Raw genomic sequence first — 27,179 nt, forward strand, 5'->3', positions numbered from 1 at the left:
GATAATTTTCAAGAATTAATGTGTTTGATAATACATTATTAAAGAACTCAGTGTGTTAAATCCAGAGAGGTAGGTTAATTTGTTGCAGAAAAATTCAACAGAAATCCAGTGGCACCCTACAAACTAAACAAATACATTCTGGCATGAGTTTTCATGAGTTAGCACTCGCTTTAAAAGATAAATAGCATGTACATTTTTCTTTGTATTTTTCGCGTGTGTCAACCTCTGGAAGTCATGACAGCCTCTGGTGACTGACCTTTACTGGGGGCATGGAGGATATTCAGGGAGGAGGCTAAGTCTGCTCCTGCCTGGGTATTTCAAGGACAGTGTCCCATCCAAGTACATGGTTGACCCTGGTTAGCTTCTGAGATCTGACAAGATTGGGCTTGCCTGGGCTGTGTACACTTCTGTCAAGTATTGAGTATGTTTTCAGTTTTGCTTGTAGAAAACTAAGGAATTTCTGTTTCTCAGCACATGATGTTAAATAGTATTGTATGTGTTACAATTATAGTTATGAATTATGCATACATTATAAATAACTATAAAATTATAAATTACACATTGTATGCTAAAACAGTAAAATTAGGTTTGAGAGGAAATTAAGTATTGCATATATTTCTGGGGCTTTGCAACATTTCCTATTAATTTTTTCCCGTGTTTTCAAAATTTCCAGAAATTTTACTTCTCCACTCTTGTGTGCAGTTTGAGTCCAGTGGCACCTTTAATATCAACAACATTTAATAATGGGCATAAGCTTTCTTGTGCATGCACACTTCCTTCAGAATATCCACCCGAATCTGTCTTGTATGAAGATTAGCATGGATGCTCATTCTACTACTTGCAGCTGAACATCTTGATTATGGCTATCTTTAACTCTTGCCAGATGACTCAACCATATTTAATACAAAGGCAGTGTATAAGTATTCTGAAGTATTTGTACACCATAAATGAACAGAAGCAATTGTCTAATGTTTGACTGAGGTTGTAATTGGTTACCTCTTGGATAATCTCTAAGAGAATTCCAGCTGTGATCAATCCCTATAAAATGCTGTCCTGCTGTACTTAAGTGTGAGTATCCTCACTATGTATATCAATGCACTATCTCTTATTTGGTTGGAATTAGTTTCTTGGGATTGCTTCTTCTAAAATTACTCATGATTTCGTCGCCATTTCTTAGAGACATATCGAATAAGGACAGCAGCAGCTGGCACCTTCCCATCCTTTTTTGTCCACCCCCCCTTCAGAACTTTTGCTCTTTACCCCCCCCCCCCCGGTATGCTCTGATAATTTGGAAGCAGAACTTTTTAAAAAATTAAAAATGAGCTTTATTTGATCTTAAAGCAGTATAGCAATGCCAAAAGAAAAAGAATGCAGTAAAACAAGCAGAGGAAAGCCAATATATATAGAAAACAGTTGACAAACATACAAATATAGTAATCTTAAGTGGGTAAGAGAAGAATATTGACATTAAAATTAATGTGAAAGCCTATGGTAAAAAAAAGGAAAAGGAAGGAGGAAAAAAAATCCATTGACTGACCTAAGGCACCAAAAGTATAATTACAGACCTAACAAAAAAGAAGACCATGTACTCAGTAGTGGGAGCTCCAACGCCAAGGGAGAAGAAGAAGGGATAGGGCGAAAGAAATGGGGAAGAGCAAATAAATAAATAAAATAATTAAAAAATATAACCAAGAGTGATATACCAGTTTGATGGAAGAAATTCATTTCTGGACATAAAATCCAAAACTGGAGCCCATGTTGAGACAGATTTGTTGTGAGGACCATTGGAGCACGAATGGGCAAACTCTGTGACTGTTGAGATTTTCTGCATAGCAAAGAGAACTTAACTAGTGGGATGCCATCATGGGTTTTTAGAGTTTTATTGGCTTAAGTTTTTGAAATGTCTTAATTGGAACTTCATTGATTTGTATTGTTTATCTGTTGAAGTCATCATCATCTTCATCATCATCCATTGTGCTACTACCCTGTTTCCCTGAAAATAAGACCTACCCAAAAAATAAGCCCTAGCAGGATTTCTATGCATTTGTTAAATATAAGCCCTACCCTGATAATAAGACCTAGTGATGGGCGTGGCTATGCAGCGTATCTGCAAAGCCACACCATGCATTTCGGCACGGAGTGGTAAGGAAGACTGAAATACCTGGAGAGTTATGACAATGTTCCAGAAGATGACTTAACTGTATTTGAATAAATGTAGATTGTTGTATCATACTTAATAAAAAATAAGACATCCCCTGAAAATAAGCCCTAGTGTGTCTTCTTGAGAAAAAACAAATACAAGACAGTGTCTTATTTTCGGGGAAACACGGTAATAAATTATAGCATGCGTTTGTTTCATTGCATACATGTTGTGTATTGTAGGGTCACAAAGTTTCTTTTACATTTATTGTATAATTACAGAAATAGCAAAACCATAATTAAGGTAATACTAATTTAATTTTTTTTATCCACTAGTTCGCTTTTTTCTGTTCCTTTGAAAAAATAGTATGTTAGATTCTAAGTGTACATCCTTGGTTTGTAGTGTTCTCCCTCTGAGGCGCAGGACACCTTGTGGGTGATTCCCAACCCATCAGTAGGGAGGCGGGACTAAATTTTCAACTTCCTTTTTCTGTTGGGAGTCACCCTCAACTCAGTTCTTTTCTGCCTCTGTAGGTAGAGCATCGAATATAGGATTGTCTGCTACTATTATTCTCTTCATCTAGATATTTTTACTTTTAATTTCTTGATCCTTTGCTACCTATCTACTCATCATGGGTAGAGCACATGTTAACCCCCTCCACCCAAAAGGTGAGTAGTATGCCTTTAACAATGTAATGGGTTGAATCATACAGTTGAGTAAATGGAAGTAGTTTATATAACAAGGCCTTTCCTGCTTCTCTCAGGGACTTGAAAAACTTAATGCTGATTAAGTGTGGACAAAGTTCTGTGCGGTATCAAGGATTGTGTTGAAGAGGGGAAATCCCAAAAGTTTTCATGACTGCTGTGGGCCATGCAACTGTAGGCTGCAAAGCAAATCTGAACACAGTAGGAATTCTCTCTCTGAGCTGGAGGACATCTTGATGGGGGGTTATTCCCACCATCCAATAAAAAGGGACAGGAACTAATTTCCACCTTCCTGTCTTCAGCCTTGTGGGAGTCACCATCTCCAGTTTGTTTCCTGTCTCAGAAGGGAGTGTAGTTAGACAAGCAGGCTCTCCCCTGTCTCATCTACCTTCAGGTGGGTAGCCATATTAGTCTGAACAAAGCAGAACAACGTTTGAGTCCAGTGGCACCTTGAAGACTAACCAAGTTTTATTCAGGGTATAAGCTTTTGTGTGCATGGAAGCTTATACCCTGAATAAAACTTGGTTGGTCTTCAAGGTGTTCATTTGCCTCAGAGGTGTAGAACTAATTTGTTGTGAGGGCTGGATCTGACATAAATATCACTTCGTTAGGCCAGGTCATGCATGCTATAAAATGTAACGTAGGGCCTGCAAGACAGAGCTGTTCCGCCGGGCCTATGGTTGAGGCAGTGGGCATCCTATTATTCCATCATTTGGCCTCCCTTGTGGTGACATATTACAGTGCTATCTTATTGTTATTGCCATCGTTTAAGGTGGGCCTACAACTGGTTACTGATACGCTGTGCCCTGTCCGCTGGTGGTGCGTTTTATTTATTGTTTTTACTGTTTAATTTTAATACAGTGTTTTAACTTTGATATGTAAGTTTTTTATTGTTATTATTATATGTTGTGATCCGCCTTGAGCCCGTTTACGGGAAAGGGCAGAATATAAGCCTACTAAATAAAAATTAAAAATAACACGAGGAACTGGAGATACAAACTTTATACAGGTGATTTCAGATGTTGAATGGCAATAGCAGGTGAATGACAATAGTAGGTTTGATTGGATCTGGTGTGATGCAGAGGAGTAGTAGATGTGGAGATAATGAGTGTTGATAATGAGACAGGAAACTTAGGTCTTCCATCCAGGAGGATTCAGTCCAGGAGGATGCAACAAATAAGTGGACATTAGAAACCATGACATTCACTTGCCTGACCTAATAGTAGCAGTGCTTTTTACAAAGGAATTTCAAAGGGAAATTACAGGGGCTGCTGAGTCTGAGTCTAGTTCTGACTGAGAAGAATTGGGTGCTGACAGAGTTTGTGGTAAGGCCTGACTGAGAGGACTTTAATATGGACAGAGAACTGGGCAGGTTGGCAGGAGGAGTGGGTAGATAGATGAAGACTCCCATTCGGGCCAGGAAAAGGGATAGATTTTCTAGTGAGAGAAGAAATTCCCTACCCAATTAACAAAGGGAGATGACTCAAAGAGTTGAGTGATTCCTGGTCTGGTGTGTTTAGAGACTGCCTCCTGAAACCTAAAGAGTCAGTAAAACTAAAGAAAATGTACTGTTGTGTTTAGAGAAGGAATTTGGGAACTGGATAGTGTAGCCTTACTGTCTGGAAGCCAAAAGAGACAGTTAAGCCCGAGAAAGTGTATGGAGTGTTTAAGAAACACTGAAACAAAAAACCCTCATCTTAAATATTCTTTGATTGGGTGAAAAGCTTGAAAAACTTTCAATTGCTTCTGTCTCTGAGGGAAGGAAGTGGGCAAGGTAATCATAATGACAACTTGACACCTGCTTTTGACAAATGGCATCAAACCAGTCCCATTTCCAGACAAGGGGTCAAGGGTTTACAGTGCCAAAGAGCTGTGGAGAATGGAGGGCTGTCCTGGACCTAAAATTCTTGAAATGGTTTGTCAAGATAAGACACTTCAGGATGGAATCACAGTACTCCATCATGGAATCTTCGCAAACCGGAGAGTTTTTCACCTCCATCTATCTCACAGAGGCATATCTTCATGTTCCTATTCCCCCAGCTGACAAGAAATATCTCTGCTTCTGCTTTGGGGGATTCCACTTCCAATTCAGAGCACTTCCATTTGGCCTCCCTATGGCTCCAAGGGTATTTTTCAAATTAATCACTCCAGTTGTCAGATTGAGACAACAAGGTATTCATATCCATCCATGTTTGGACGATCTTCTGATCAAATCCAGCACCAGAAACAAGACCCAACTAAACACAGAGTTGACCATACAGATTATGGATTCATAGTCAATGTACAAAATAGCTCCGTATCTCCCTCTCAACAGCTGGAACATCTGGAAGTAATAACACCTTTGTTAACCAGTTGTTCCTATTTTAAAACAAAGCACAAAGAATAATGGCGCTATTAAGCTCCATAGTCAAGGCCAGGTCTACACCCCTCAAGCCCTTGACCAGGCTGCTCAGACCCATGACATCATATATAAATGCAATCCAGTGGGCTTGGCTGCAAACAAGACAGCTGTTACCATCATATCAACTTCAGATCATGTAGAGATCAAATCTGCTCCTCCAGACACCAGTCCAGATGAAGATCAGCCTTCTGTGGTGGACCAAATCATCCAGCCTGTCACAAGGGAAAACATACTGGAAGTGAGAAGTACTGCAGATTTTCACTGTCACTCCCCAGATGGGGAATGATGTTAGATGACAAGCCAGTCCAAGGAACTGGATCAAGAGCAGAATCTGAGATGAACATCAGCTTCCTGGAACTGAAAGCCATTTGGCTAGTATTAAGATATTGTCACCAACAAGTCTGACAGAGACATGTCCTCATAAGAATGGGCAGTGTTTCAGCAGAGACTTAAATCAACAAGCAAGAGGAATTGAGGTCTTCCAGTCTCCACAAAGAAACTTGAAAATTCTAACCTGGAGAACTTATCAATTACAGCAGAATATATAAATGGGTCTTCCAACAACAAAGCAGATTGGCTCAACAGACAAATCATATAGGAAGAAGAGTGATCTCTCAAAAAGGAGCTTTTCTTGGAGATAGTAATTCAATTTGGACAACCCCAAGGAAACCTCTTTGCTCTCCCTGGCAGATCTCCTGCTCAGCTGCTTCTTCACAAGGTTCTGTCACCTCTGGACAGAAGTGACTGATGTGCTCATAACTCCCTGGCCCCCATTAGTTTATTATTCACCTTTTCCCCTCTTCCAATTCTGTCCTAGGTCTTTCAGAATATCAAAGGTCAATGAGTGGACATTATGCTAATAGCCCTGTTCTGACCACACTGGCCCTGATTCTCAACCTTACAGATAGAACCCCCCTGGAAATTACCAGTGTCCTCAGACATGGTACAGCAAGGTCCCATCTGGCATCCTGACCCCCGCTTGGATGCACTTGACCACCTGGAGGTTGAAAAGTGATGCTTCCTATGATTGGGATACAATCCCAGTGTGACAGAGACTTCACTGGCATCCTGAAAATCAACCAACAGAATATACGTCTTGGAAAGCCTTCATACAGTCGTGCAAAAGAAAGGGGGTTAACTTGTTAAAGCCACTGCTCACATCAATTTTAGCATTCCTGCTAGAAAATGTAAAGAGAAAACTTAAGGCATCCACAATGAAATGGCAGATAGCTGCCTTAGCTACTCTTCCGGCCCTTATCAAAGGAGAGCACATTTTCCATCATCCCCACATCATCCATTTTATTCAAGATATGGTTCTGAGGGACCCACTGAAAGCTCACAGATTTTCCATCTGGAAACTTTACATCATCCTCTCCGCTCTCATCAAACCACAACCTGAACTGCTTCAGAATGACTCCATCAGATGGTTAAGAATGAAGAATCTGTTCCTTGTTGCCATCGCCTTCATCGGGATAGCGTCTAAAATAGGCCCACTTTCAGTCAAAGGTGATCATTGCAGCTTCTATAAAGACAAAGTGGTCCTTAGATCTGATCCCACATTTATCCCCAAGGATATTATTCTGTATTCCAAAGGTCCAGAGCCTATGCATCCAAAGGAAAAAGCTTGGCACACTCTCATTAGAACACCCCTAAAACCAATTTATTTAGAAAAACAGGTGCTATGTTTATCCCTGTATCCCCTCCAAACAAGGCCCAAAGGATTTCCATGGCCATAAGAAATACCATCAAAGCTTGCATTATTGAGATCTACAGAAGCCTGCAATAGTCTTCCTTATGATAACACAGATTATTCTCTGTGGAATCAGCCCCCAGCATGGGCTTCATTAAGTATACTACCATCGAAGAAGTCTGTAAAGCAGTAACCTGGTCTTTGTTATCCACTTTCATCAAACATTACAAAATCAACACATACAGTTCAGTTGATGCTACCTTGGGTAGAACATCATAAATGATGATGACTCTAACCTGCCCAATAATTGAGGACACTGCTCTGGGAGGTCCCAGAGCAGGTATTTACCGTGAAGGATCCTTCTCCAAGAAAAGGAGGACATCAGGAAGACAGTAAAACAGGTTTGTCTTTTTGTCTCAGCCTTTGTTCACACACCTTGTGCATGTATCTGCTGCTGTTCTGGTTTTTTTCCTACTGTAGAGGCAATAGCTTAGTTTAAACAGCTGATGGAGTCGCCTGTGGGACTGAAGACAGGAAGCTGAAAATTAGATCCTGTCTCTTTTGATTGGATGGTGGGTATCCCCCACCCCACCCCCAAATTAAGATGTCCTCCTTTCCTCAAAGGAGAAGAACTCTTTACGGTGAGTTCTGAAGCTGTGCCAGTGCGCCTTGCAAAAGCTGTTAAAAGGGAATGTTCCTTTTAATGACTTTTGCAAGATGTGCCCCATGTGAGTGAAGTCCAAGTGGTGAGTTCAGCTAGAAGCGAATGGAGTTCAGAAATCACTTGCGCATGGCATGCCTTGCAAAAACCAAAAAGTCACAAGCCTTACAAAATGAACCGATTTGGTAACCAGGGAGGCTTATGAAGTTTCATTCAGCCTCACAAACCAAAATTAACCTCAGTTTTCTCAGTTTATGCTAATCTTTACTACTAACACCATTTGTCACCTTTCCATATGACTTTTGGGTCCATCTTTATAGACCTGGTATTTCAATCACAATGATTATTACTGAGGATTACTGAGCAAGATTGCCCTCAAGGTTCTGTTGGCAAAAGGATCAAGCATCACAGAAATACACCTTAGAGGCAGAACCAACATAAAATAAAACAGAATCACTGGACTGTGAAACAGAATTTAAAATGCAGTTTTCATTCTAAGTTTTCATGAATATATTGTAAACTCGTGTTTTTATGATATGTTATCTGTAGTACATCACCAAACTGACTGCAAAAATATGTTATAAATTTATAATTTATCTCCACAAGGAGTTCATGGCTAATCACAAACTTTTGAGAGCTACCCTTGTACTTTTAGTTACCAGTCTTGTGCAGAGTTGCCAAAACCTTTTAATCTCCAGACTTTTAAACAACAAATCATTCTTCTAAACAACTAGGCAGCCTGATGGTTGGGAGTTTTCCAAGATTGGGGTTGCGTGGGAGAAGGGTTTGATAAACTTAAGGAGATAAAAAGTAAACTGGCTAGCAAGGTAAGAAACTTCTCAGCAGCCTCTTCAAGTTAAATGTGGGCTATTCCTTGGATTGCCTCCTCCCTTCCAGCATGCTTGCAATATGTTTGAAAAAAACAGAAAAGTGGAGATTCAGACCACAGAAGCTACTTTCCCCCCTATTCTTCCGTATATGCTGCTACCTATTTCAGAAATCTGATTTTTTTTCTAATAAGAAAGCTGGTATATCAGGAGGTTTTTAAGATTAAATATTATAATTTGAATATGAGGTCTTGGGGGAAAAGATATAAGCAGTATGTCTGCTAAAGTTACTTAGGCAGTGATGTGAACAGTTTCTGAATTGGTAACCAAGGGGCACAATTGCTACTTCAAGAAGTACAGAAGGAGGGAAATGGTTGCAAAGTGAACTTTAAAAGATGATTCTGGAGAAGGTCAGAATGGATTTGGGGGGATGGCTGTGAGAAGAGAAATGGCCATAGAAAAATCAGGGACTTGAGTGCTGCAACTGAATGGTAACTGGAGACAGGTTAAACTCAAGTGATGCCAGAAAGGATGAAATATTTAGAATATCCAATAAGCTGATGAATATGGCCAGAGTACTGCGTCGCAGACCTTAACATCATGATGCTTTCTAAGCATATATAGCCAGTGGTGATGGTGGAAAGTGCTGTAAGGTCCCAACCAGCTTAAGGTGACCCCTCAGGGTTTCAAAGCAAGAAACAGATAATCAGAAGTGGTTTGACTTTACCTGTCTCTGGACTTTCTTGGTGGTCTCCCATCCAACTACTAACTGGGGCAGATTCTGCTTAGCTTCTGAGATCTGATGAAACGGGGCTATCCTGGGCCACCCAGGTCAGGGCTTACATAGCCTGCAGCTAGCTATGTATTATATATGCTGCGATCATGTGTAGGAAATGGTCTCTTTCCTTGCAATAAGGTCACCAGAAATGGTATTCAGTATTTAAATTTTTGGGTGTGCTAATAATTTGTTTGAAGGTACATATGCCTTGTTCTATGCTCGGAAAACAGAGGAGTGTAAAAATAAATCTGAATACAAGTCAGAGTAGTACATCATTAAAAACAACAACAACCCTGTAGAGTACTCATTGAGACAGAGACAGGCTAATTTGCTACATCTACTCTAGTGTTCTCTATGGTGAGTAAATAAATTATTAGTTCCCAAAGTTTTTCAGGCCACTGCCTCCTTGGTTTCCTAAACTCATCCCCCTACCCTACCCTGTAAAAAGCATTATCCAGAATAGCAGTGACCTAGAAATATTAATATTGGGTAGACTGTGACAAAACAACGCTTATATGCAGGGCTTTTTTTGAGCAGGAACGCAGTTCCTCTTGGCTTGGCATCAGGGGGTATGGCCTCATATGCAAATAACTTCCTGCTGGGCTTTTTCTACACACACACACACACCCTGAAAAAGCACACCATAATCAACAGGTTCAGTAACTGAGAACACAGGAAAATAAGTAGCACACTCCAATAGTATTGCGTTAAGGACTTAGCAGCAAAAACTTGAAAATGCCACGAAGACCAAAATGGTCGTGGTGATGATAGGTGATGATAGGGGCCATAACCTGGCTGATCATAAATAATTGAATGACATAGTTGAATGCCATGGCCTCTTCCAGTGGCCCCCCGCCCCTTGCATCTTAGTGCCCCCCCCCCAGTTAATCCTAGTGCCCCCCAGAGTGCAGTGTCACCCACTTTGGGAGCTACTGATGTAAAGTATAATGGGGAAATGCCAACATTCATTTTGCAACGTGCATCTTCCCTTTATACTTTTTTCCCCATTAGGAAAGGAAACGATGGTATAAATGCAGCAAACATGCCTGCCGCTGTAGTGTGTGAACTGGTACTAAGAAACTGATAGCTCTAAATAACTTTGGACTCTGAAGTGTGAAGAAGAATATTGGATTTGACATGAAGAGACAAAGACATAAGAGGATAGTGTGAGAGATGAATTGTTGCAGGATCAAGGCTGGAGAGGTTAAGGATTCTTTTTCTGGTAAAGACCTTACCTTAGTTATAAGACCTATTTTCAGGTGCAAATACAGAGGAACAGGGAACAAGACAGAGGAAACCAGCTAAAAAATGACAGGAAGTCTGAGAGGTCTATGAAATATCCTGTGGTTTTATTTAAGGTAGAAGAGACTGATGATAGAATACTCTCCAATAATGTTCCTTTTTGTGCTTGGCCAGGGAAGAATAAAAATTTATTGATCAAGTATTTATTGATTAAGTATTTATTAAGTATGTAAACCTGATCCGGTCATCAGAAAACCAGTTTTTGTGTTCATTGTGCTTGAATTCGAATTTAAGTGTAGGAAAATGTAAATTTGATTTAAGTGCAGGAAAATACTAAATATCCATTTACTTATAGAACCATTTGAATGGCTAAGGCTACATAAAAGCAAATAAATCAATAACTATTTGGAGTTTTCGTCTAGCAGAGTTCATTCTGACTTCAGTATCCCTGATTTAGCTGTGTAACAATCGTGTTGCTTGTCTCGATTGAGTAAAAATGTCATGATTTTAACATTCTAAAGCACCTTGGGTTGTTGATGTTAGAAAAGGTTTGAACAAAAACTACTTTGTGCTGCTTTAAAATTCCAAAAAACAGACACTTTAACATTGTTACCAGTTCATGTATGCAACAAAATTTATAGTAATGTTGCATTTCCCCTTGGAGCGCTAATAACTTGTAATGATTTTATATTGCAAGTTGCGCAGAGATTCTCAAATGACAGGAGAGATTAAATGAATAGTTTATTTCCCCTTCATTGTCCTGAAAAGGTTGTGTGGCGACACTTCTTTTTAACACTATAAGCACTAAGTCTATTCGCAATAGCTTTATAAAGTATGTGAGTGTGCGTGTATGTGAGTGAGAGAGAGAGAGAGAGAGAGAGAATTTACTATAGTATTGAGAAGCCCGGTGTGTACTGTTGCACTCTTCTTGAGCAGAGTACAGTGTCTCATGTTCTGGAGTATAAACATTTTGAATAATAAATAAAACTTTATCTGAAAGCAAGATATTCACAGCTGAACCCAGAAAGACAAAAACAACATCACAAACAATATCACAATTACACAAAAACACTGGCACTGTGGTGTCTCTAAATTGGTTCTAATTCAGAGTTGACTTTCAAACCGTGCATATGCTTTTAAGGTTATTTGCATTAATTTTGTGTTCTGAAAGATTTAGCAACCCATTTATTTAGCTGCCCTCTGTATTTGTCAAGTGATTAGGGTCATGTTTCTAAACTTAAAAAAACAAGATTATTTTGTTACTTTTCAATATCTGTTTGAAATGCATGCCTGTCTCAGTGCTGGAACTCTGTATTGAATAACAAGGAAGGCAGTTTTGTGAGAAATGCAGCGCAGCCATGTTATGAGCACCAAAAGTGTTTTGCAACCTTATTCAGTGATTTAATTTTATTTTAATCTCATGCAGGTGCCATATTAGGCAGATCAGAGACGCAGGAGTGCATTTTCTACAATGGTAGCTGGGAAAAGGACAAAACAAATCGTAGTGGCATTGAACCTTGCTATGGCGATAAAGATAAAAGACGACACTGCTTTGCAACATGGAAAAACATTTCTGGATCCATTGAAATTGTGAAACAGGGCTGCTGGCTGGATGATATTAACTGTTATGACAGGCAAGTGGATTGCTGTTACTTTTGCATGCTTTGTTTTGGGCATAACTTTTTTAAAAAGTAACAATGAGGAAAAATACAGAGTGCAGTTCAAGCCAGCTTTAATGGGGTTTGATGAGGATTGATTCCCATATCACAGCTTAATCCGTTGGTTCTGTTAAGTCCTATGACTTAATCTCATTGCGATCCCTCTCTAGCTGAAATGATTTCCCCCCCCCCTAGAGGAGGACTACTTTTTTAGAAGAAACTACCTGCTTTCTGAAGTTTTATTGTTTTGCTGAAAAAACTAAATGAAAGTTATCATCCTAGTTTTGTAGTGTGGTTCAGATTTAAATTTTTAAAAAATGCTTATCCTTTTTCATGAGTTTTAGTTCTTCTTGTGTACTGCTAAAGCAACCATTTTAAAATGAAAATGAGTAATTGATTTTGAATCCTTTTCAGGACTAATTGTATCGAAAAGAAAGACAGTCCTGAAGTCTTTTTCTGCTGCTGTGAAGGCAACATGTGCAATGAACGTTTTTTCTACTTTCCAGAGATGGAGGTTACACAACGTAAGTTGTTTAGATTTTCTAAATGCTTGTTAACCAAATTGTGGCTTTTGCCTTAATATACGAGAGAATCTTCTCACTTGAAGCAAAAGGGCATGTTGGAAAGATGTGGTGGCTCTCATTGACACTTGAGGCAGAAATTAGGTTGCAGTTTTCATCTCCACCGCTAGAGGCTGTCCTCTTATTTCAGTACATTCCTTCCTCACAAGTGAGAACGTGGAATTTAGGGAGGTCCGTGCTAGGTGTGTGCATTCAGTTCTACTTGAGACTAAAATATACCTGAAAAATACATTATTGGTATATTTTGGCTTCCCAAATGTATCTGTGTTTTCTCAGGAAATCCACGTGGGGGAACCCCCCCCCCTCCCAAATCCTGGATATATTTGGGGGTTTCTGGTAGATCTGAAAACAGCTGTTTGTTGAGCAGGCATATGCAGTCCATTTAAACTTTAAATGGACAGCAGAAGACAGCCCAAGGATCACCCATGGTGGCGGAAAGTTCCCCACCGTGGAGCTCTACACTGTCTTCTCCTGCTGTCCAGTTTAAACTGGGCCAGCAGGAGAGGCAGCCCAGCTAGGATCGACTTCGATTGTGTCTGCAGGGAGCCCGTCACTTCCCACTGGTGCAGCTCTGTGCTGCCTTCTGTTGCAACTTGGTTTAAACTGGGCTGCAGGAGAAGTCAAGCTAGGATTGGGCTGGTATCTTTTACTGGTATTTTTTGGTTTGGATCTATTGGACCTGAAAAATTTCAGGATTTCTGAAAAATCTCAGATCCAAATACCATACTAGTATTTGAATCCAGGGGTTTTTGGGAATCCCAATTTTTTTTCCCCAGGTCCAATAGACCAGAATTGAAAAATACTGATTAAAAAACCCAATTGCACACCCCTAATCCATGCTATCTAAATTAAAGGAGCTCTTCAGTTGATTTTTTCTTCTTCTACTAGTTTAGCTAATTTTACTGTTTGTTCTTTCTCGACTTCCTTTTTCATCTCTCTGAATTATTTATCCTTCAAAAATATCCTTAATTTCTACTTTCTGACCCCTTCCCTACTGCTTAGTAGGCACCAGTTCATTCTGTGGCTTCAGATGACATGATGATATGGCATAGTTCCAGTGCATTATCCAAGGAGGAGCTTTTCCTCTGTTTGCCAAGCTCTGACATAGAAGGGCTCTGCAAATGTGCATGCCAGCTTGCCTTAAAGTTGCAGAGTTTAGTTGTGGAGCAGTAGACTGTAAATCTACTAGTTTGGAATTTGAGAACTGTTGTGTGGTTTGGAGTGTATAAATGCCATCCCCACCCTACCAACCCTCAGAGAAGACTAGCAGTTGATTGGGGAGGATGTTCACCAAGCAGAACAAGTCAACAGATGTCATAACCTCCTTCCTCTCCAGTGCTTGGCAACCAAAGCACCTCTGAACCTAAAGAGTACCCTTCCACTGATCCTTTCACATATCAGAGAAAGCAGATCAACATCTCAAGACAAAGGACTTAAGGCTTGAATTCTAATAGAGAGGAAGGAGAAATATCCAATGAAGGTTTGCCTGTGCAGGAACAACCAAGCAGATGCCTGTTTCTCAAGAGGAATCTTATTTTCAATCAGTATCCTGAAAGTTCTTGAGCTGTCTGGCCCTATGGAAGAAATAAGGAAGTTCTCCGAGGAGGAACCAGGAACACTTTCTCCAGAATGAAGAATTCAGAATAAATGTTTGCTTTTGCAGCACCCTTAGAAGAAAACATAAAATAAGAATGTAATCTCTTTTTGCCCAAAGATTTCATTCTGGCCACGCACAGCAAATATCACTGTCCTAGCTGGGTTACTGATTGAATTCCGATCCCTGTAATTGATGCTACTGTACCAGGTTTCATTTCATCAGTAGTCATCTTGAAGGATGGCAAACATTTATGAAAGGGTTTCGTGCGCTGGAGAAAAGTGAGTTCCCTCTTCATGGAACTGGCAGTGTCACTCTGCCATCAGAGCCTTCGCCACCGCGCCTTTGATTCACAGTTTGTGTGAGAAAGATGATTGACAGCTGATCCATAGTAAGAGGCAAGCTGAAAGGCAAGTTTCTCTTTTGTGCCAGATGCCAGTCTGGATGCAGTGAAATTTTCTTCTCAATGAAACATGGTTTCGGCATTGGAAATGAGATGCAACTGGTAGTTCAAGAATCGGACTGTATACGCAGCCTGAGTACAGCCCAGCATCTTCCCTGTTCCTAGGAAGAATACTGTTTGGGAAGAACTGTCAGTGTATGAGACCACAGATAAGAAGAGAACTACCTTTAGACATTCGTCCAAAGAAATATGGGTCTCAGTACTCTCATTGTCAAAGGAATCTACTTTCTTTCCAGAGGTAACTTATTTAAACATCACAGCAGGGTCAGAGTGAATGCTTGCCTATGGCACAGCATGAAGTGGTTGAATGTAGCGAGTCATTTTCCAGAGGAAAACCTTCAAAGTACTCAGATAATAAACAGGTTGAGGAGCCGACATTTCAGTGGAACATGCCAGGGACTTTGGAACAAGACTGAAGCTTCTCACAATATCTTATGCCCCACAGTACTGTCTGTCTGACCCCTTCTCCACTTTTCCTCCAGAATTCACCATCTGAACGTAGGCATCAGGACAGGCAGAGTGTAATGTTCAAGCACAAGGTCATCCTGGAGGCACCAGATTGAGAGCCCCGCAGAGAGAATTTTATGGGCAGAGAAACACTTTCTTTTTCTTAAGGCAGAATACATCAGCGATTTTGTCAACAATCAGGCAGGTGGCTTAGAAGACACCAGCTTAGTCCAGGCAATAGTCTCTGAGCCAAGAGACATTCCTGGAAATAGCAAATGGGTTTGGACACCCCTCAGGTAAACATGTTTATCTCCCATCTAATGCCAAACTGAGCAGGTTCTTCATACACTTCAGCTGTTTGGAAGCAGAATGTGCAAATGATGCCTTGATATCAGGTCTGCTTTACCTTTTCCTTCAGTTAGTAACTTCCAGTATGGTAAACTCAGATGGGAGAAATCTGATCTGGTGTGCATTACTCTCCACTGGCCAAGGAGACCATACCTTTCAAGCTTGATAGAGCCCTCAGTTTAATCTGCATGATAATTGACAGTAACATCCAACACGTTAAGCCAAGGACCATTATGTGATCCAGACATGGGATGGCTACATGGCGATACATGGTAAATGAAAAGCAAATGGTCCCAGAGAAATTATTATCTGAAGAACTAACTCAAATTATGCTTTTCTTGCACTGTGCAGTCGCTGTCAGCGTATATGGAAGCACATGGAAAGTTTGTACTTTTTGAAAGAATTCATATTTCAAAGACATTTTTGTGAAGGGAACAAAGCTTTGATCTTTCTAGTCATTCTCTGCTTAGAATTCTCTGTCATGCAAGCATTAACGAAGTCTCTGTTTGCCTTGACCTGGATAGCCCAGGCAAGCCTGATCTCAACAGATCTCAGAAGCTAAGCAGGGTTGCCTCTGGCAAGTACTTGGATGGGAGATGTCCTTGGAATACCAGAGCTGGGAGGTGGAGGCGGGCTTTATTCAGCCACCTATCTGAATATCCTCCATGCTCCCAGTAAGGGTCAGTCACCAGCAGTTGCCAAGACTTCCAGGTGCACACTCACACATAAAAATGCAACCCCCCCAATCTCTGTTTGATCCACTATGTGAAACTTTATTGCTTACCTTTAGGGTGCTAGTTCTGGGGACTGTAACATCTGCTGGAAGGGTGATAGATGGATGGATAGATGGATGGATAGATGGATGATGGATGGATGATGGATGGATGGATGATAGATAGATAGATAGATAAATTTATTGCCATTGTTCTCAAGAAAATGATAGCAACGAAATGAGGTGCTCTTCCACAAACATACCAACACATCAACACCCACAAAAGGACATATACATAGACCATTTAAATGCATCTAAAAACACATAACCATTCATAACCCTGCATTTAGCTTAACCACGGCACTTGGATAGAAGCTGCCCTTGAATCTATTTGTCTTTGCCTTCAACACTCTATATCGCCTACCTGACGGTAAAATCTCAAATAGCAAGTGGCCCGGATGTGAAGGGTCCCTTAAGATCATTTGTATCTTCCTTCTACATCAGGGTAGTGTTTCTGTAGTTCTCAGAGACCGCAAGGTATTGACCCTGTCCTTTTGATTTTCCATAAGTTACAAAACATTTATCTTTTCTCCTTTTGTCCCGAGCACACAAAATAACAGATTGAATCATCACAAGGTGCTGCAAATTTAAATATCTATGAGGAAATTTGATTCATTTTTCATTGCTTATCAAACCCTCAGAACGGCAAGAAGGTCTCTAAAAGTGTCGTTAATTCAGTGGTTGTGAGAATGCATTTGTCTGGCATATGAGTCAAAAGACTTGGAACTCCCTGAAGGGATTATTGCTATACAGAGTGTAGCTACATCAGCTTTTTACATAAACATGGCACTAGTTGATATTTGCAAGGCAGTAATTTGGGTCTATATACATTTGCCAGATGTAATAACTGGACTTGCTTGCCGCTGCTGGCATGAACTTCAGACACAGAAATCCTGCAACTGTCTGCCTGGGAGACATTTCCCTGCTTAGAATGTTGAACACCTTTTAACATCCCATCTCTCAATCATCTGAACATGCCCTCCATCTTCAAGTGAGAATGGAACACTGGGGCTTGCTGTGAAGGTTCTGTCTGCTTGAAGATAAAGACAGTATCCTTTCTATCCTTAACTAAGGAGGAGAAGATATATATCCCCTTGAACAGGGCTAGAACAAATAATCAAAAGATTTCCCAGTCTGTTCATTTCTGTTAACTGTTCTTCACTGTATATTGTTTTCTCTTTAAAGGTACACTTTTTATCTGCCATACAACTTGAAGTTTGAGTTATTAAAGATTAGGTTTGGAAAAGCAGTACGCACACATTGTGGAGGTTGGTGAGCCGTCTCTGAACATATAGAGGAGGATACCCTCTAGTGGTAGAGACAAAAATAAGTATGCATTCTTGCCTCAAGGATCCATGAGAGGAGATCCTATATCTGTCAAAGATGCCTTCCTTATCTTCAAGTAGAAGGAACAATCATGTTGTTCTAATATCCCATTCAATTATACTTATTCGTCTTAGCCTTAAGGGTGAGAGAGCTTCTCTAAAAATATCTTTACAAATCTGTTTAAATGAAAAGTGAGTTGGCCACATTTTTTTCAGAAAGGCTTGTTAGACTTAGAATCTCACAAGAATTGTTGGCCACTGAAAACTGCATGCTTGTAGATAATGCAGGCTTGGCAAGGTTTTGTCCCATCAGCCTTGAGAGTCCAGAGAAGCCAGTAGATGACAAATGCATTTATGTATTGATCAGAGTTTATATTAGAGCACAGGAAAATTGTTTGTGACCCAGCAGTCAGGATTCTAAATTACCTTGTTCATAGTTTTTGTTTTTAGGCAAGAGACAAACAACAGTTTTTGCAAGTTCCTAGTTTGGGCACATCATATTGTGGTTGTATAGGGGGGAGAAACAAGGAAGGAATTGTAAGCAAATGCCCTTGACTAAACCCTAAACTACATGCATATAGAATTCCTTAACAACAGGGTGGCCAAACTTGCTTAACGTAAGAGCCACATAGAATAAATGTCAGATGTTTGAGAGCCACAAGACATGAATATCAGATGTTTGAGAGCTGCAAGGGAAGGAAGGCAGGCAGGAAGGCAAGACAAATAGATGGGGGAGTGCAGAGGGAGAAAGAAAGCAGCTTTAACTTGAAATGCATTTTCCAAGCCAACAGTTGGCTTGGCTTGGAGAAGAGATTTAAAGAGAGAAATGCCCTCTCCAGGCTGGCTGACAGGGCAGTGGGGACTTCGAGAGCCACACAATATGTGTTGAAAGAATCATATGTGGCTCCTGAGCCACAGATTGGCCATCCCTGTTTTATAACATAATAATTATAATTTAAAAAGCATTCTTAAGATCACACTGTAAAACACAAGTGTATAGTGCGTATTCTTCATCACGGATTCCTTGAGCATACTTGAAACTTCCCTGCTGAGAAGTTGTTTTAAACCTAAGTCCTAGGAGTAGTCTTAAATTTTAGAACTATTTTAAGCAAATGTTAAGGGAGCTCAAAGTAGCACTTGTGTTATTGATAGCTTCTGGAGCTGCTATACAAAGTGCTTCTAGCTGGACTAATTTCTACTGAGGGGATGAAAACGTTCAAGTCACATACATTTGTCAGTCAACAATTTTAAAATGTCAAAAAGACAGTAAATTAAAGCAGCTTAAAATTTGGTTTGAAATGTAGGTTAAAACCTTTTAAACTTTGATCTTGGTTTTAAATTTTGATCTCTGCTTCTTAATAATTTATTTTCCCCCTCCCATGGTAAGGATTGGATCATAGCAGTTTGCTTACTATTAGATCAATCAGAATATTAATTATGACTTTTTCCCTTGCAGCTACTTCCAATCCTGTCACTTCTAAGCCACCCCTATTCAGTACCTTGCTATATTCTCTGGTGCCTATAATGGGAATAGCGGTGATTGTATTATTTTCATTTTGGATGTACCGACATCATAAATTAGCATATCCTCCAGTACTTGTACCAACCCAGGTAAGTGGTTATGTATCAATTATATTTGTCATAAGTCAGTGATTAATTCTATAAAGCAAATGATTGATTTCAGTGTTGTTTTGCATAAATCACGATTTATTACATTCTGAAGTTAATTAGGGAAATACAATGATATCACTTCTTGTTTGAGATTTTTTTTTAAGGTCTTTTACATATCCCTGGTATGGACTGTTGCTGCATTCTGTCATTTAACTTGCAAAAACTTAAGATGATGTTCCCTAACGATTGGTTTCACAGATTTTTTTTTTTTAAAAAAGTTGCTTTGGCAAAGTGACTGAAGGTAAACTTTGTGTATGCAAGAAAAAATTTAAAACAGTGTTCATCTTAAAAGGTATCCTGTTGAGAACCCCTGACTTAGATAGTAATTGAAATGTACACACAGGAGCATAACATTTTGTATTAAAAGATTCTCTTCCAAAATTTGCCTAAATGGAAGGGGAAATAAGTAGCAGTAAAACAATGTGATCATCATGGTAGAGCTGATGAAATGGAAGCCAGATGTTCTTCAGTATGTAGGCTTGCCAATCCCCAGGTCCCAGCGGGGGTTCTTCCGCTTTCCCAGGCTACTTCCCGCCCCCAGTCAGCTGGCCGGCAAGGGGAAGCCCCGCCCCCAGAGGGCCATGTGCGTTTCCAGCTCCGGAGGCTTCAGTCTCCGATTGAAAGGCTTCCTCTTGGGATGGGGTGTCTGTGAAGAAGTTGGCAGCAACTCGTGAGTAGAGAGGCCAATCCCTCCTTCAGTCGCCAGAAACGGGGGAGGGGGGGAGAGGGAGGGAAACGTCTGCTGAGCACTTCATTATTCCCTATGTGGGGATCGATTCTCATAGGGTATAATGGGGAATTAATCTGGAGGTTTCGGGGGCTCAGGGGGAGCTGTTTTTTGAGGTAGAGGCACCAAATTTTCAGTATAGTATCTAGTACCTCCCCCAAAGTACCCCCCAAGTTTCAAAATGATTGGACCAGGGGGTCCAATTCTATGAGCCCCAAAAGAAGGTGCCCCTATCCTTCATTATTTCCTATGGAAGGAAGACATTTAAAAAGGTGTGCTGGCCAGAACTCCCTTGGAGTTCAATTATGCTAGTTACACCCTTGTTCCTGGCTCCGTCCCCAATATCTCCTGGCTCCACCCCCAAAGTCCCCAGATATTTCTTGAATTGGACTTGGCAACCCTATCAGTATGTAATGATCAATCTGATAAAATACTCAGTACCAGCCCACTGAGCAGGTCTTTTCGTGGTTATGTGTGAAAAATATGCAAGTAGTAAGTTATTGAGAAAGACACACATTAAGGGGGTAGGAATAGATAAGAAGCTTTTGACAAGGAAGAGGAAATGGTAGAAATGTGATGTCATACTCATGAGTTGATGTTCCCATCTGTATTGCTAGTCCACTGTTAATTCCTGCCAGTACATTTCCTGCTACCCTCTTTTCAGATTGCTTGCAGTTTCGTGTCTCTTCTGGCCTCATGTCCTAAGTTTTTATTTCCAAGTATTTCCAGGCCTCCCTCCATTAGCACTGTGAAGGCCTGGGCAAAAGTAGGAAAATATATCACAAAAACTTCTTCCCCCATTTTTAAATTACTTTTTCCAGTTTTTCTGATGGAAACATTTTGGTAAGCACTGAAAAAACCCCTATGAAATACTTAAAATATTTATTGAAAATCTGTAGCACTAAATTTTTTTGTGGGAGATTTGTGAGTAATAATGGGGGGTTGTAATCTCCACATTTCCTCTTTTCTTCTTTTTTGTTCCCCTCCCCCACCTTTAGCTTTGCCTCTTTTGTGCCTCTTCTCTCTTGCTTTACTTTCCCATCCTCCTATAGCTTAGCTTTTTTCAGTTTCTCTCTCTCCCACACTGTCCTGTGCTGACACAGAAGTCTTGGTATTGTTGGTGTCACCAAGAAACCCCTACATTGGCTGCTGAGATCTCACAACATAGTTTGGGATATTATTATCCATATCTGTGCCTGACACAGGAAAGTGTCCCCTGCATGGGAATACCCTGAAAACACAATGGGAAGAGATTGTTGGAATCAGTTGAATTCACAGGTCCAAGTTTGGCATATTTTTCTTGAAGAATCAGAGATTATTTCTCAAGTTTGGATTTCTTTTTAGAAAGGCTGCTGTATTTTTTTTTTTACATTTCATATTTTTCTGCAAACATGGGGCTTATAGAAAAATCTCCACTGTATGTACAGGGTCCTGTTGGGTGGATCTTTTGAATCTATTTTATGGACCAGTTCAGAATTGGTTATGATGATAATTCCTATGTATGCAATGTATTTTCAAGAATATATTTGTTATTTCAGTATGAATAGTTTTAGCAACTCTTAATATGTTCTAGTGTCTTTTACTAAGCAGATTACATTATTAACATGTTTAGAGGCTTCAGTGTTACAAAGTTCCAGTTTCTCCTAAATTTTCATTTTTTATTTAAAAAGGGAAAAAATGTTTTTTTCCCCTTTGGCTTCAAATTTTGTGGAGATTTTACATCTTTTGCCCACCCACGAGAATAGCCTGTTTGCATTATTTTGTTTCTTGCAAGAAGCGAGAATTGACTTAACCACCTTTTGCCAAACCTTTTCATCTGCTCTTGCTCACACATTCAGTTCTGGGGATCTGCTGACTCCACAGTAGCTTAAGGTGCAGGGAGTTGCTGAGGGAAGATTCTCGATATAACTCAGTGTGCTCTCACAGGAACCTTGGATCTCATTGAATATTATTAACATATTATATGGAAATTGCAATGAAGATAATAGGACAGAAAATCATGAAGTATTAGTTTAGAAAGCTACCTGGAAGAAAAGTCATTTCACTCCCTTCTGGAATGCCTGAGAAGATGGCTGCAACAGATAGGACATTCCAGAACTTAAGGGGAGCAACTGAGAAGACCTGGCATCCCTGTAATATGTACCTTGAAGCAAGGCATCTCCAACAGAGGTGTTAAAAACAGCACACTCTGATTGAGGAAACTGGGTTTGATTCCCTGCTCCTCCATATGAAGCTTACTGGTGACCTTGACCTCGGGCCTGTCATGGTTCCCTCAGAACTCTCTCAGGCCCACCTATCTCACAAGATGCTTGTTCTGGAGAGGGGAAGGGAAAGGTGATTGTAAGCTGCTTTGAGACTTCTTAAGGTAGAGAAAAGTGGGATATAAAACCCAGCTCTTCTTCCTCTTAAATTCTGGAGAAGTTCATATTGGAATAGATTTTTTTTTAAAGCTAGATAAATTATCTGTGTGTGTGTTAGCTGTGGACGGGGAAAGGCTTTGAAGGAACATACATAATTGGATCAGAGTGCTTAGTAAGTGTAATCATATTTCAATAATCCCAGATGGTAACTTTTATTTAGGGCATGTATTATCCTGGAATTAAACTAAAAAACAATATTGTATGTTTCAAGGGCTAATTGACGAAATGCAGGATGAATGTGATTGAGAAGGATCAAAATAATCAACTTCAATTCTTCTACCACTCTGTGAACAAGAAAGGCTTCAGGGACTGTTTAGGAGGCATATGGGTTCTTTGTTTTGTAATCTCATTCAGAATCTCTTGCCATGCACTGCTCCTTTAGCAGGCTACTGCTTCTCAGGTTAAAAATTTTTATTAATAACATATGGTAACAATATCTGTATATATCATTACTATCCCTAACCCATATGATATTTTCTAATCCCTCCTCCCTCCGTTGCTAGGCTCCCACCGAAGTTATAAACTTGAGTTCACTTATAAAGGTACCCTTACCCAATCAAAGTTCAATTTCTCCCTTTTCTCATACTCATTATTAAAAAATTGTCCAATGTCCTTTTAAGTTCCACTCTTTTTCTATATATCTTCTAAATTTCTTCCACTCCCCTTTAAACACTTCCAAATCATAGTCTCTTAAAGTTCTTGTTAGTTTATCCATCTCACTCCACGATAAAACTTTCACGATCCAGTCCCATTTTTCTGGTAATTTTTCTTGCTTCCATAACTGCGCATACAATGTCCTAGCAGCTGAGAGCAAGTACCAGATTAAAGTTCTGTCTTCTTTTGGAAATTTTTCCATATGTAGTCCCAACAGGAAAGTCTCCGCAACTTTCTTAAAATCATATCCCAAAATTTTAGATATTTCTTGTTGTATCATCTGCCAAAACTTTTTCGCTTTTCCACAAGTCCACCACATATGATAAAAAGATCCTTCATATCCGACATCTTTTCGCTCATCTTTGCCAGTTTTTTTGGAGTCATATATCACCTATACATCATCTTGAAACAGTTCTCTTTAATACTCGAGTTCATCGAGTTCTTCCAAAGATATTCCCATGTATCCATCTGTATTTCCTTGTTTATATTAATTGCCCATTTGATCATTTGAGATTTTACTACTTCTTCTGTAGACCATTTCAACAATAATGTATATACTTTCGATATTAATTTTTCATTATCTCCAAATAGAACCTTTTCCAATTCCGTTTGCTCACGTCTAATTCCAACAGATTTAATATCATTTTCCATCAAGCTTTTTATTTGTTGCATTTGAAACCAATCATACTTACTATTTAGCTCTTCGGCAGATTTTAATTCAACTTTATCACCTTGAATCTTTAGCAGTTGGTTATATGACATCCCTCTCTCTTCATCAGATTCAGCTGTTATTTTTATTACTTCTGCTGGCACTATCCATAGCGGCTTTCTTTCATCACCATATTTCTTATATTTTATCCATGTATTTAGTAAGTGAGAGAAAAGGCCATCCATCTTTATTTTCCCATAGTACATATAAGCATGCCAGCCGAATTTATTTCCATGAGCTTCTAACAATGAAAGCTTTTTATTTAACAACATCATCCAGTCCTTTATCCACATCAAACAAACTGCCGCAGGCTACTGCTTCTTACAAAAAAATAACATACATTTCATCATAGGTTGCAGATTTGACTAATAGCATGCGATCATTATATTTTGTACTCCTGTGTGGCATTTTGCATTTAAAGTGTAGTATGTGAGTTTCAACCCCTCCTGGATGGCCCAGGCTTGCCTGATCTTGTCAGATGATGGAAGGTAAGCGAGGGCAGCCCCGGTTAGCATTTGGATGGGAGACCGCCAAGGAATTCAATGGTCACTGTGCAGAGGCAGGCAATGGCAAACCACCTCTGTTAGTGTCTTGCCTTGAAAACCCTTGGAGGTTGTCACAAGCCAGTTGCAGCTTGATGCCACTTTACACTCGCTTGCTGGTTTCTCTATAATAGAACTAGAGGAAGAAAATTCACCTGCCAAATGAAAAGCGAGAGAATTAGTACAGAAGAATTATTGTTCTTCCATACTCAAAAACAAGAAGGGATTTCAAATAACGATGCAGTAAACATAATTATACTTGAGTTGTCGTAGTGAAGTTTTCTACTCCTGAGGATGTTCCCATTATCCTTCGTTATAACTGACTTGGGTCTACTTTAGCAGATGTTCTGATTGGCATTGAACCTGCATAAAAAAGAGTGGTTTGTGTAATTGTTTCACACAGACACAAAAAAATTAAACTTACAGTAGCACAGATTTGCTATATTTTCTACTTTTAACTAGCTGTTCTATAAAATCCCACTGATCCTTAATTGACACCATTAGAAGAACAAAAATGTTTTCGTCAAACCCCTGTAAAATGAGCTGACTGGTCCCATGGGACCCAGTCAGCGGCTGGAGATCTCCCACAGTTCAGTCAGAAATGAAGATGACCAAGCCGGAAGGGATCAACCACCACCAACAGGAGAACAGAATCAGGCCTGCCAGTTGGGGGCTTTAAAAGCCAGAAGGTCTTGGAGGAGGCAGTGTAGGAGGTGAAGATGGGAGTGGGGGTGCTGAAAGAGGAGAGGCCGTTCCCACTACTGTGAGGTCAAGCGTGGATGGGGGCAGAGGTGTCTGGAAGGTCAAGCATGGATGGGGGCAGAGATCTCTCAAGAACCTCAAGGGCCCCCTAAAATGGCTGGCAAGGCTCCAGAAGACAGACCCAATGTTAGGAATTCTCAGGAATCCAGAAGGAAATGACCTAACATGGCAGCCAGGGAAGATGTGCTTGCTTTATTGTTAGTGTAACTTTCTCAGTGTTGTAAGCCGCCCTGAGCCTGCCTTGTGGGATAGGGCGAGATATAAATTGCAAATTAAATTAAATTAAACTGATACAAGCCTTTAGCCCACAACAGCCCCCCTCCCTCCCTCCCCCTTCTTCCCCCCCATATGGCTATCACCATAAGTGGACATTAGAACCCACAGCAGCTTTAAGGGGAACCTGGAAGTTGCATCTATACAAGGGTATTATGATTTATTTATTTATTCAGTTTGTATCCTGCTCTCACTACAAGCAGGCTCTAGGTGGGTCACAACAGTTAAAAACAATTATAACAAATAATATTGGCTGTTTTATGTTCAATCCCTTTCCCCATGATCCTTAACATAGTTTGCTTTTTCTGTTGCTGCAACATACTGCATAGACAGTTTCACTGAGCTATCCAGTACAACCCTAAGATCTTTCCCTCTCTCAGTCCCAGGAAGTTCAGACCCCACTAACCTATAGTTGAAGCTGGGCTGAAGTGTGCATCACTTTACACTTATAAACATTGATCTTCTGGGAGCCCTTCACAGTTAGCCAGTTTGGTGTAGTGGTTAAGTGTGCGGACTCTTATCTGGGAGAACCGGGTTTGATTCCCCACTCCTCCACTTGCACCTCCTAGCATTGGGTCAGCCATAGCTCTGGCAGAGGTTGTCCTTGAAAGGGCAGCTGCTGTGAGAGCCCTCTCCAGCCCCACCCACCTCACAGGGTGTCTGTTGTGGGGGAGGAAGGGAAAGGAGATTGTGAGCCGCTCTTAGACTTTTCGGAGTGGAGGGCGGGATATAAATCCAATATCTTCTTCTTCGTTTTCACCATCCTTTGTGTCATCTGCAGATCTGACCACTACATTACTCACCCCTAGTTGAATATCATTTATGAATGTATTAATTAGTACCATCCCAATATCAGTCCCTGCAGGGGCCCACTGTAGGGCCATGGCTTTCTGATTAGTGTCCACAAGATCTTACTCCACACTTGAGCACCATCATAGACTTAGCTCCCCCCCTCCATGAAGAACAAATTAGGTTTCTGATTGATGAGAGCATAATGTCATAAACATGCAAAAACATTTGAATCCATTATTGGTAGTTTTCTGGGTAGATGTATACACTAGAATCTACAAATTTACTTTTCAAATGCTGGAGGTGATGAGAAATGCAATGAAGATGGTGAAGGATCTGGAGACCCAGTCCTGTGGGGAAAGGTTGAAGGAGCTGGGTATGTTTAGGAGGTGGTAGACTCTCCTTCCTTGGAGGTTTTTATACAGAGGCAAGATGGCCTTCTGACTGCAATGCTGATTCTGTGAATTAGGCTCATAATGAGAAGGAGAACAAGGAGGGTGTCATCAGTGCTTAGTTCTTGTGGCACCTTCTTACACGGCAAGGGAAATTCTGATTGACACTTGGTCAGTTAGCGGTTTTTCTCCTGGCCAGTTTGGCAAGGGATCCTGGAGGTTTTTGCCGTCTTCTGGGTATGGATAAAACCAGGGAGAATCACGAGGAGACAGCAAACCAAACAAATACCGTGATAAAATAACGAAGAAACCATTAGTTGCATTAGTACAAATTTATCAAAAATACCATCAGTATAGTGATATCAATCACAATCACTTTGACATTATTATAATGAAGTCAGTAATTCATACAGTTAGAACCATACACACAAACTGAGCACATGCAAAACTTCTAGAGAATATACTTCTCATAAATAAAGTGCTGAGTGCAAAAGGAGTTTGTATAATAAATAGTAGCAGTTCATTCTTTAAAGACTCCACAGGTCCACCTCTGACAGAGCCCGAAGCCAGCTGACACTTGCCACGCCGTTTCAATGCTTTTGTCAGAAG

General features: G+C 40.2%; 1 protein-coding gene and 1 long non-coding RNA gene across 3 annotated transcripts in view; both read left to right on the forward strand.

Annotated features, from left to right (window-relative positions):
- The window catches only part of LOC132585504 (uncharacterized), a 61,193-nt gene extending 49,271 nt beyond the window's left edge, over positions 1-11,922 (forward strand). Inside the window, exon 2 of the long non-coding RNA XR_009556312.1 lies at positions 11,870-11,922. This is a non-coding gene — a long non-coding RNA (uncharacterized LOC132585504). The remainder of the gene's footprint in view (positions 1-11,869) is intronic.
- Positions 11,923-12,515: 593 nt separating this feature from the next.
- Positions 12,516-27,179, forward strand: part of ACVR2A (activin A receptor type 2A) — a 35,755-nt gene continuing 21,091 nt past the window's right edge. For both annotated transcript variants that reach the window (XM_060257447.1, XM_060257448.1), the window contains exons 1-2: positions 12,516-12,625; positions 19,088-19,242. In XM_060257447.1, the coding sequence (XP_060113430.1) occupies positions 12,577-12,625; positions 19,088-19,242 (204 nt within the window). In that variant the 5' untranslated portion in view covers positions 12,516-12,576. The remainder of the gene's footprint in view (positions 12,626-19,087; positions 19,243-27,179) is intronic.

The sequence above is a fragment of the Heteronotia binoei genome, chromosome 16, assembly GCF_032191835.1.
Source record: "Heteronotia binoei isolate CCM8104 ecotype False Entrance Well chromosome 16, APGP_CSIRO_Hbin_v1, whole genome shotgun sequence".
NCBI classification, from domain to species: Eukaryota; Metazoa; Chordata; class Lepidosauria; order Squamata; family Gekkonidae; genus Heteronotia; species Heteronotia binoei.